The 11,695-nt window shown below is 49.5% G+C and overlaps 1 protein-coding gene across 1 annotated transcript in view; it reads left to right on the top strand.

Moving 5' to 3' along the window:
• The first annotated feature begins 2,191 nt into the window (after positions 1–2,191).
• Positions 2,192–11,695, top strand: part of TNFAIP8L3 (TNF alpha induced protein 8 like 3) — a 40,479-nt gene continuing 30,975 nt past the window's right edge. Inside the window, exon 1 of the mRNA XM_068551610.1 lies at positions 2,192–2,290. Coding sequence (XP_068407711.1) covers positions 2,239–2,290 — 52 coding nt within the window. The 5' untranslated portion in view covers positions 2,192–2,238. The remainder of the gene's footprint in view (positions 2,291–11,695) is intronic.

Genomic DNA, 11,695 nt, shown 5'->3' with positions numbered 1-11,695 from the left:
ACCCAGACCACCTGTCCATTAAAACAAACACACAAACAAACAAAAACAAAAAACGCTTCCAGCAAGTGCCGGGAAAGGAGGTCTAAGGGAACAGAGAAAGTTTTACATTTCCTGTTGTTGAATCTAGGCAACAACTTCTTAGAGGAAGCTGGATGACTTTTCAATCCAATATGCTCTGTTCTCTGACGCTATCATCGTTGTTTTTCCTCAAGACTACAAAGCTATGATGCCAAACTTTTTAAATGATCCCAGCTATTTTTCGAGTGTCAACTTTTATCCAAATGTTGCTGCTACTTTTTTCTTTTCACTTAAAAATGTGATTTTAAAATATTTTGTTTTTCTAAATGGGACCCATTAGATCTAAGAACATTCTTTCCATTTATCAAACATCAACAGTGTGCCAGGCATTGGGTACTAGATTCCACACTCATTATTTCATTCACTTCCTTACCACCACCCTATGAAGGAGATGCCATCACCTGAGGAAACTGAGGGAGGTTAAGCCATTTGCCCAAGATCACACTTCTAGCGTGGGGTTCTTCTCACCCTTCCAATCCATCCAACTTTTACCAGCTGAAGTCCATGAGTTTGGCCATGCAAAAAACGTTTTCTGAGAACACAAAGGAGAGCTGTATGTGCACTCTGAGAAGCCCATACCTTCACCAAAGGAGGTAGACTTCAGGTAGCCAAGAGGCCAAACACACTTGTGACACTATATCCTAGCGGTCAGTAGCAGGTCCGGACATCAGACTAGATTTCAAGGCCCAACTCACCCACATACTGGACCTGAGACCACAAGAAAGTTATCTACTCTGAGACAGCTTCCACATCTCAAAATGGAGATAACAATATAGGTTAAATTCTACGAAACTGCCAACTTTCAACCATTTTTGACCACCAAAAAAGCATTTTCAAATCATTCGACCTAAATTCCTCACTAGGTCGTTGTAGAGATTAAATGAGTGCACAGAGGAAACAATAAACGGCGCTTTTTGGTAGACTTTTCCCAATTTCATTTTGCGCAGGTCAATAAAGTGTGTTTGTATTCTCTGCCCACAATTTGTATGTTGAGAAGCCGGGCTAAGGTTATGTAAATGTTGGAGCTGATAATTCAGGGAGAAAATAAGACTGCGTGGATAATCACGAATTGACAACAAAGGATCCCCTCAGGCCCTCAGGCCTTACTGCTCCGTGCATTTCCCCCCTAGTTTAGTCTCTTAATTACTAAATAAATATACGGCCGCTTCTCTCTCTCTCTCTTTTTTTTTTTTAAGAAAGTGGAAGGAGGGGATATTGAGGAAGCTTAGCACTCTGTGTTAAAGACAACGTAAAGGTTTTAAAATCCGTTCTTTGCCCCTGAGTCGGGGCCTGGAAGTGGCCTGGCTCCTTGACTGGCAGCAGGGCGGTCCTGCCTGGGACGCCAGCGAGGGCTCCCCGTCCTGGAACCTGCTCCACAGCGGCTTGCCCAACCTGCCCGCCCCCGCCCGCGCCGGGAGAAGAATCACCAGCGTCAGCGTTGCCTCCGCGCGTCGTTTACTTCCTCACTAGGTGCCAGGCCCTGCTCTCGGCCCCTCACACGCATAATTTATATACTCCCCTCACAACCTCCCGGACAAAAGGGAACTCTGTCCCCATTTTCCAGGTGAGGAAACAGGTACAGAGAAGTTAAGTCACTCGGCCAAGGTCTCCGAACTGTGGAGTTACACTCGAACCCGGGCAGCCCCAGCACGCCCACTCTGAACCTCCCCTTTTCCTACTTGGGTAGAGGCGCTTTTTCACTTAAGACTTCTCCAAACTTGGCCACCTCCAAGGGAAGGGGCTCAGCCTCGCCGACTCGCACGACCTCCCCCGGCTCCACAAGTCCAGGGCTCCGGGCGCCCGATGGGGGCGCGGGTGGAGGAGCGGCACCGCCCCCCGGGTATTTAACCCCAGGCTGGAGCCCGCGGGGCGCCGGACGCTCCTGCTCCTCCCCACTCGCGCCTCCCCGCCCTCGTCCCCGCGCTCTCCCGGCGCGCCCCACCCTCCGCCCCGCGCTCGCCTGGCAAGCAGGCACCGGCCGGCGGGCTCGGGGAGCGGGGAACGGGGTGCGGGCGGCGCTAGCCTCTGCCGAGCGGCCCCCTGGCCGCGGCCGCCGCGCATTGCCCGGCCAGAGTGCGACGCGGCAGCCCGAGTCCGGACGCCGGCCGGTCCCGTGCGCTCCGCGGACGGGCGGGCGGCTGTGGACGCCCGGCCGGCAGCATGGATTCGGATTCCGGCGAGCAGAGCGAGGGCGAGCCCGGGACCGCCGCAGGTACGAGCGGTCGCAGCAGCCCAGCCGGGAAGGCTGGGGCAGAGAGGAGGGGAGGCCGGGGCGGGAAATCGCGCGTATTTTCTCGGAGCGGCCGGGCGGGAGGCCGAGCCCCAGCAGCCCGATCCCTTCCGGGCCGGGACTGGGATGGCTCTGCGCTGTGAGTTTGCTTTGGGGCTTTCTCCCCATTGCACTCGGGCGCTGGAGGGAGAGTAGGTGCATTTGCGGGTGGCTCTCGGCGCTGCGGGACTCCGGCAGCGGGCTCCGGTCGCCGGGCTGGTGGGGGTGGGGCAGGGTTCGGGTAATCCGCGTCCTGTACTTTGCTGCAGCGAGGGTTGCTGCATATCTGCTTTTGGAAAAAACTTTCCGAGCGCCGGCCGGGTCCTCGAACCCTGGGCGCCAGTGACGCTGCGGAACAGGTGACCCGCTCCGAGGGCCTGACACGACGCTCTGGGAAGGAAAGGCCCCCGCGGGTGGGCGGGCAGGAGTCAAACCACAGCTCGTGGTTGCGGTTCCCGAAGCTGCTAGATGAGCCGATGCAGAAGCGTTGGCCCATCGCTGCCCTGCATGCGTGGAGGAGGTCCCCACGGAGGGTCCGGGAAGACAGACGCGGCGGCGGCGCGCGGAGTCCCGGCTTCGCCTTTAAGGGGCGCCGCCAGCTTTTCACAATCGATAGTTATCGAAGCGACGGGTGGATGCTTACTTAGGAAATAATGAATGTCCTCCCCCGCCTCTCCCTGATACTGAGCAACAGGAGGAAGCCACCCACAGCCTTGGGTCGACTTACCGCGGGCTCTGACCCCCTCCACCAGCCCGCTCTGCCCGCCGCCTGCAGGTCCACGGGCGGGAGACCTATGGCCCTCCCACGTGACCGTGGCTCCCCGCGCCCGCGTGGCCCTGCAGGCTAGCCCTGGCCAGCAGACCTGTGACCTGAGAGCTGGGACCCTCCTGGTACAGACCTGAGGGCCCGGACTAGTCCCCAATCCGCCCAGTGTCAGACCAGTGTCCTGAGGGTGGGGACCGGGTGACCGCAGGCACCATCAGCCCAGGCGTGGGTGTAGGAAGGCAGGCTCAGGAACCAGGCGGGACAGCGCCAGGAGCTGTACCAAGGGCCCTACGTATATTATTCTCCTTTATCCTCACAGCACCTAGCCAGGTGGTTATTTCCGTTTTACAAAGGTTCAGAAAGGCTAAGTAGTTTACCCACGAATCAGAGCCAGGGAGTAGCCAAGGGCGGAATGACTCCCTTTTTACTGCATCATACCCCTCAGCCTCTCACAGGGCGGCTGTGGTCAACACCTACAGCTGGGTGGGAAGAGATGAGGATGGAGGAGAAGAAAGATGGCATCGTCAAGATGCCTGTGTGTGAGGATTCCTGTGTGTGTGCAAGGGCCACCTGCTTTGTGTAGGTATGTGTGGACACAATTAATAAACATGAGCCCTTCTCGAACCTGTATGTTCCTGTGACTGTGAAGCACTAAGATTTTTGTTTCACAGGTGGCTTGTGGATCTCTTCACATCATTTAAAAGTTCCAGTGGGTGTTTTGTGTCTATCTATCTCTAGAGCTCAAAAGGAGGGGGAGTGAGTACATTGACACTGACACTTTACTCTCTCAAAATCCGAGGAACTAACATGCGCTCCCTGCTCTCACCCTCAGATCTTTTATGCCGGTTGATGGAGAAGGGGAGGAGGATAAGGAGGCTTTGAGAAAGAGGAGGGGAGGGGAAGCGGGGGGTGGCAGGAGACACTCAGAAGAGTTGGTACTTGGATGAAAGGGGAGGGAAGGTGTTCTTAAGGGTCCAGTTGCTTCTCCCCACAGCCTGCCCAGCAAGGAGCATCCCAGAGTGTTCATGTGTGTTTGTGTCAGAAGACCTCTGCACAACTAACAGCAGTCCTGACTACTGAGGTCAGATGGGTCTGATGAAGAATAGGGCAGCCAGCTCTCTGACCTGTCACCATTTGTTTGTGCCTTACTGTTTTCTACAGTCATTTCTTCTTCCTCTGTGTGCTTGAATCTCAAGTTGAACATTTATTTGAATGTCACAAGCCATTCTGCTAAATGGCATTCAGTCTCCCTCATTATTTTCAGTCTTAAAGGATTCTTCGTGACAAAGCTTCAAAACTAGTTGCTAATTCATCACCTTGCTATGGCTGCATCCTATCAAATGGAAACTCCTGTTGCAGCTTCAGATACTGGTTAAATTATCCATAGGAGTTGACCATTGTCCCTGTAAGTAACAGGACATTCATCTGTGGACCTGTATCTGTGCAAGCTGGATGGGTTTGTAACTGAGAAGCACAGCAGAGGAAGTGGGATCTCTTGGAGTATTCATGTGTGTGTCTGTGTGTACCTACCTCACAGGGAGATAAGATGAAGGGCTGCTTCCTCCTCAGTGCCCTCCCCTTCCTGAAGTTGTGAAAAAGCCCTGCCATAAGACAGACCTTATTAAGGTCCTGAGCCTGGACTCTGGAATCAGAAAGACCCAGGTCTCAATCTCTACCTGTTGGGCAAGTTACTTAACATCTCTAAACCTCAGTTTCCCCCTCTGTAAAATGGGGATAACAATAGTACAAGGGGGGGGTGTGAGGATTAAATAACACATGAAAAGTATTCCTCCTGGTAATCATTCAATAAATGGCAGCTGCTATTTTTATCACCTGATTGGATTATGTTGTAAGAATACTGCTAAATAATGTACCCCAGAGCTTTGTAAAATGTAAATCACTAGGCATGTGTAAAACAATTAGTATTATTGTCATTATTATCACATTAATGTAATTGCCTAAGGAGATTTGTTTTGAATTTTATCCTTTTCACTCTCTCATTCTCCGCCCCCCCCACCTCTCTCTCTCTCTCTCTCTCTCTCTCTCTCTCTCTCTCTCTCTCTCTCTCTCTCTCTCTCTCTCGTGTGTGTGTGTGTGTGTGTGTGTGTGTGTGTGTGTGTGTGTGTGTGCAGATGTGTTTGATTGTTTCTTTGGGGGAAGTTATTTTTAAGGTACATCTTCTCATCCGCATCATCTTCCAGCTGAAGTCATAAAGATGGGAACATTCAAAACTACTGCTTTCACCATCCTTTTCTTTCAGCTCTAGAGAAACTTGCACAAAGTAGAGAAGGTGGCCTTACCCAGTCCACCTGATAACCTGGAGATTAGCCACTTTCATGCCACTTCCAACAGAAGAAGACGGGTTAATTGCCCCCCACACACTGGTGCACCTTTTCCCTTCAAGGTAACAGGAGGAACAGGAGGTACTCACCATTCTCCTCTCCATTTTTGCCCATCTCGTAGCCTTCCCAGTCAAAGATTGGCAGAGTGAGGAAATCTCTGAGCACCACCTACTCTTTACTGTACACCTTTCAAGAGACTTTTCCAAAGATCTCCCCAGTATCTGCTGTGCAGCTCTCTCATCAAGCAGTACCCTGCATAGGAAGTAAAGGGGGTGTGTGTGGATGAGATTTGTCTTAATCTGCATTTTCTGTTTTTCAGGAAGCACAGGATGGTGCTTCTAAGTCATTCTGCTGCCTGCAGCTCTCCTCTGCCTTTCTGTCGTTTTATGGTTCTTCCTATGATAAGGAAAGAGACAGGGTTTATGGAACACTCACTGGATTCTTTCCAGAGACCCAACTTGGCAGTCTCTCCTTTGACAAACCCGCCATCCATCTCTCAGAAATCCTAGAGCTTGGTGTATTAACTCGGCAATGATTTGAGTCTTTCCTAGGAAATAACAAGCGAGTAAACAGCAGTGTCAGCTTTTTCCCTTTCTGACTTGTAAGACAGAGATAGTCTACCCAGCTCAAGGAGACAAGCTCCTTCCACCCAGAGCTACTAGGTGGTCTGGGGCAGTCAAGCTGATGGAGCATCCCTGTGGCTGGGTAGGTGCTACAGAAAAGCATTTGTGTGTGATGGAATCAGGATGTGGTAGGGAAACTTCAAAATGATAAAAGCAGTAGGAAAACAGCAGGCCCCTGACTTTGTCCTTCCTGTCTTTCCCATCGCCTCGGTCCTAAGCTTGGTCCTTGCGAACAAAGTGGCAAGGAGTGGGTAGGATTCAATAGTTGGCCAAAAGGAGAAAAGGCGTTCCAGAAGTCAGACACCATTGAGCAAGGCACATATAAACAGGAAGGTGACTGGAGTGGAGGACATATACTAAGGAGTACTGGGAAGTAAAGTTAGGTGAGCGTAGGGAGAGCCACTGACAACAGGGGGTCTTAATAACTAGTACCTGATGGTGCCGAAGGAGCCCCCGTTGAGCTGATAGTAGAGCAGAGACATGACCGACTGAGGTCTGGGTTTTCGGAAGCCGCATCAGACAGAAATGAAGTGCAGGGATGGCCTAGGCTTGGAGCCTCGTGGCCACACAATCGGAGGGGATGGTAGCACTAAGCGAGGCAGAAGAGGAAGGATGCAAATGCCATTTCAGAGAAACAAACAACAGAAGTTGGTGACAGATTGTACGAAAGCAGTAAAAGGAGAGGGAGAGTGGAAGGGGACTGGCATGTTGAGTTGGGCTAAGGCAGGGAAATGCAGGAGACTGGCTTCCCCACCCTGCCAGTGCTTCTTTTCTTTCCATCAGACACCTAATAGTGATTACTTAAATTTTCTTAAAGGTGCTTTTCCCCTGTAGACAATAAATTATGCTGGGGCATTGGTTTTGGAGGATCATGAAGGTTCTGGAGCTTGTTGATTCTCATTGTTGGGTTATTCATGGAGGCTACTCAGTAACCTTTGTCAACTGACAGAGTAACCTTCGACGATTGATGGACTGGCCCACCAAGGGCAGGGACCACCTGGGGATGATGCACTACTTGGCTATTAGTCATAGTCCCAGGTCTTGTTCTTATTTGTGGGCATTTTCAGGGGCCTCTGCCTCATCCACATAGTGGGCTGCTTTGAGGGTCAGGGCCTTGTCTTGTGCTTTCACGTTGCCGAGGTTTTTATGGACATAGTAAATGAATGAGCATCTTGAGGAGCCTCCTGAGAACTCTGCACTAAAAGGCCAGACAGGCAGCCAGAAACCTGCCCTATAAAGTAGAACTGCCAACGCTGTCCTGCAGTGTTTTGCTTCAGTGTTTTAAGATTTCTTGCACTGTCTGGGACTCTGTGTTGGGAAGTATGGGAAGTGCAAAGAGAGATAAGGACACAGTCCATCCTGTCTCCAGGGCTTGGGATCAGATAGGGAGATAGGAAGCATATACCGATGGCCACATCTTAAGCCAGTACCAGAAGACTCTCACCCCCTTGCCCTGGGATTATACCCTGGCTGTGTCTCTGTTTATATGTTCTCTCTTGACACCATCCACTTTCCACTATGTGCTTCACAGTTATTCCTATACATGTCTCATCTCTTGTACTGGCCTTCGCTCCCTAAGGGTAAAGACTGGGTCTTTTTCACCTGTATCAGCACCCACAAACACCACCTGCATGCCCTAAACACAGTGGAAGGTTGCTGGCTGGCTGGCTGGCTAGATAGATGGATGGATGTATAGATGATGTTGTAGGTTGGTTCCCCAGGAAGCAGACTCTGAGATGGAGGTTACCATGCAGTGTGTTTATTTGGGGATGCTCTTGGGATCAATACCTAGGAAAGAGAAGGGGAGGGGAGGGATGCCAGACTGGGCAGAGTGAGAAGCTGAGCTGCAATGCAGACCCAACAATAGCCTCGAGCTCTGGAGCTGAAAAACCCTTCAGAACTGAGTTGGGGGACCTCCCTGGTGGTCCAGTGGTTAACATTCCACAGTCCCAGTGCAGGGGGCCCAGGTTCGATCCCTGGTCTGGGAACTAGATCCCACATGCTGCAACTAAAGATCCCATGTGCCGAAACTAAGACCCAGTGCAGCCAAATAAATAAATGTTAAAAAAAAAAAAAGAACTGAATTGGGGTGAGGGGCCAGGCCTTTATATCCCCTGACATAATGATTAGTCATTAGATTCATGCCATCCCTGCATCTTGGGCGAAGCTGTTCCCTTCAGCTGAGGGCTGTCTGCAGGCATCACTACCAGCAGCTTGTGAAGTGCTTAGTCCTTCATTCTGGAAGGGAACCTGGGAAGGGAACCTGGGCCTTACGTACATTGTGCATTCACCACAGATGGCCTCCAAAGTTCCTCAGGGATGTTTCATGATGGATGGCAGCCCTGCCTACGGGCAGAGTTCAGGGGATAGTTGGTGAGCTATAAACATTATCTAGACCTCATTAGGGCAATTTAGATAGCCAGATGGAATTAGCCATTTTAGACCTCACAGATCCAATAGATATTGGTTGATCCTCTGTTTTGTGTTCAGTGTGTGGAGGTGCTATGGTAGTACACCGAAATGGAATTAGATGTGGCCCCGCCCTCAAGAGGCTTGCAGCCATAGGGAGAGAAAACACCCACCCAAAAGGAATCTGCAAGACTGGGCGGCATCAGCAATAAACAGTGTCGGCTTTGGAGCATGGGGCATCGTGGCTTGGGGTTCTGGTGGGGAGGCTTCATGGAGGAGATGGGCCTTGAGGATAGCCTGGAAGGAGTGAAGGATTTAGATGGGGGAGAAGAGCAAGTCAGGGGAAACAGAGGAGGTGGCAAGGACAGGAGCCTGTGAGAAGCATGGCCTGGCGCAGTGGGGCCCCCTTAGAGGGCTAAAGGGAGGAGAGGGCGGACCTGCTCAAAACGTAACACTGGATGTTGTGGTGATTGTGACCAGCATGTAAGTTTCTGGGAGCTGGAGACAGAATGTGTGTGTAAATGTAAAGCTCTATTTCCTACTTTATTTTTCTCTAAAAACATGGCGCCTGCTTTTTTATTTGTCGTCAAAACCAAATCATAGTCACACTTCCCATTAGCACTTTTCTCTCACTGGTTCATTGTCCTCCAGAGTTACCATTGGCTCCCATTTGAATTCACATGTAAATCTCTATAAAGACACTATATACATAATTTTGTTTTGTTTTTCAGTCACTTGGCTTCCAACTCTTTCTGTAAAATGCCTGTGTAGGTGGGTGTTTGGGCTGTATTCTGTACAAGTATAGAAATAAGGATAGAGAAGAAGAATTTAAAAAATAAGTTTCCTGTGATACCTCAATTCAAGAAAACATATAAGAGTGAGTACCTTTTCCCCAACATATATTAAGACATGCCCCCAAAATATATTATTTTTTTATACATCAGACATGCTCTTTTTAGGCAACTGCATAACACAAATTCTGAAACTGCTTTAGAACAATCTTCACGTTCATATTGGGTTTCCTAAACATCATTGCCTGGGAATAAATTTGAGCCTGTTCATGGAAAATCTAGTGTGCAGACTATAAACATGGAAGGCTTGGCAGCACAGAAAGTGCTAGACACACCCTAATAGAAACCAGTATTTTGTAATTCAGTTCTCCAGGAAAAAAAAGGAGACACTTTGGTCGTGTCCAAATACTGGTTTAAACAGTTGAAAAACCACAGCAGCAGCCACTAGCTTCTAGGTTGTCTTCTGGAAAGTAAAATATGCTTTCCGGGAAACTTTTCTAGCCCCGAAAGGAAGCATTTTGGTGATGCGTAGCTTCATGGAGACTCCCAGTTGATACCTGTGTGGTAGAGGCATCCAGTTTCATGTGCGGGAGGAAATTCTGTAAAAGGTTGTTCTGGTGAGCACACATGTCCTGCATCCCTGATTTGGGGCCTGGGAGTTATGCTGGGAAGGTAAACAGATTTTCAGTGAATAATATGGGAGGGAAGTGATGGGGGCTGTCTGCTGGCCTCTGCAGCAGCTTTCCTACCACGTTTGAGTCTGGTTCCTTGGAGTAATGTTAAGAAAGTCAGGGAGAGAAGACTGGGGTTCAGGTTACAGGGTAGAGAAACTAGGTTTAAGAAGTTGTGCAAATATCAAACAAGATGAGAAATTGTGAGGATAGTCTTTCTTTGCCAGCCAGAGTCCAGCCCCAGAGGGCTAGTACTGAATGTAAAATAATAATGATGTTTTGAATTTTTATTTAATTTTATATTAATTAAGCACATACAATGTATTTCAGACTGGGTGAACTGTTTATATGGTATTTAAGCCTTATATAGGCCTTCTGGGCTAGGTACTATAAACAACCCCATTTTATAGACCAGGAAACTGAGGCACAGAGAGATTAAGTAATTTGCTCAGGGATGTGCAGCTTCTCAGTGGATATGAAGCCAGTCTAACTAACTCCAAAAACAGTGCTCTTTACCAGGTAGGCTATGTAGTTAGATTGATGGATGCCACCAGGCTCCTTTACATCCCCCACCAGCTCCCACAGGGCCCTCAGACCATTAAGTTCCTTCATTAGGCTCCTTCTGGTAGGTTAGGACATTATATCTCCAGAAAGCCCTGCTTTAAGCTGCAGACATTACCTGCAGTGGCCCAATAACACATGGGCAAGGATGGGCTGTCACAGGCTCCAGAACAGGGGCTGGTGAGGGGTGGTTTGGGAGGGAAGATGAGGGGAGCAGCACAAAGCAGCGTTCAGAGAGAGAAGGTCCTGGGAGGACCCTGCAGCCACGTGCATGTCTAGGGTCCTGGGAACCTGGTGGGTGGTGAATGTGGCAAACCCCAAGAGGAGAGAAGGGTTAAGAAGCAGAGTCAAGAGAAGTGCAAAGACAAACAAACGTTCCCTCTGTCAGCGTGTACTTAGGTTGGGTCCTAAGGCACTTTTTCCACTCCAGCATTTAGAATCATTCCAGATACACAGTCCCCAGGACAGGGTGACCAGTTGGATTCAAGGGCAAGAGAAAACTCGAAGATGAGACTGTAGTGCAACGAAGAGAACTTGAGATTCTGAGCTGGACAACTGCGGTTTGAGTTTTTAGTGCTGTCTCTTACGTATTGCTTTTTAGTAACATTTATTTTCCACCAAAGGAATGCAAGCTCATGGTAGAATATGTGAAAACAGTACAAAGAAGAAAATCAGATTGAGCCCTAAGAATAGATGTGCTTTTCCAGAAGAATATAGTCCAAAAGCATTCCTGAAAAAATGCAAGAGACCTTTATTTGGGGAAGAAGGGGTTTTGTAAGAAAACAAGAGTCCCCCTTCTGAAATATTTACTTGGGGACACTAAGAACATTGGCTACACTGCCAGGCAGCATCAGAACCAGCATTGGAAGCCACACACTCTGGCTCCTCTATCGTTCCCCCAAAACATATATAATTTTTAAAAAGGATCAGAGTTATTCTGGGTGTTGGGCTATCTAAAGGACCCCTGCTATGTTTCCTTCTGACACCTTCCACTGTGTTCTTGACACCCCTCCCCCCTTTTCCTCTCCTGAGCTTTTTCCCTCCCAGCACAGCTGCCCAGAGGTCAGACACTACAGGCCCACACCAGGCCCTTCCCGTGTACCCAGCCCACTTTCCAGGTCAGGAGAGCCCTACACGGAGCCCTCAGAAGACTCTTACATTTTTTTAATACCCGAGAGGAATTTG

This window comes from Eschrichtius robustus, chromosome 1 (genome assembly GCF_028021215.1).
Source record: "Eschrichtius robustus isolate mEscRob2 chromosome 1, mEscRob2.pri, whole genome shotgun sequence".
In the NCBI taxonomy this organism is placed as follows: domain Eukaryota; kingdom Metazoa; phylum Chordata; class Mammalia; order Artiodactyla; family Eschrichtiidae; genus Eschrichtius; species Eschrichtius robustus.
This window is presented reverse-complemented; position numbering and strand designations above follow the sequence as displayed.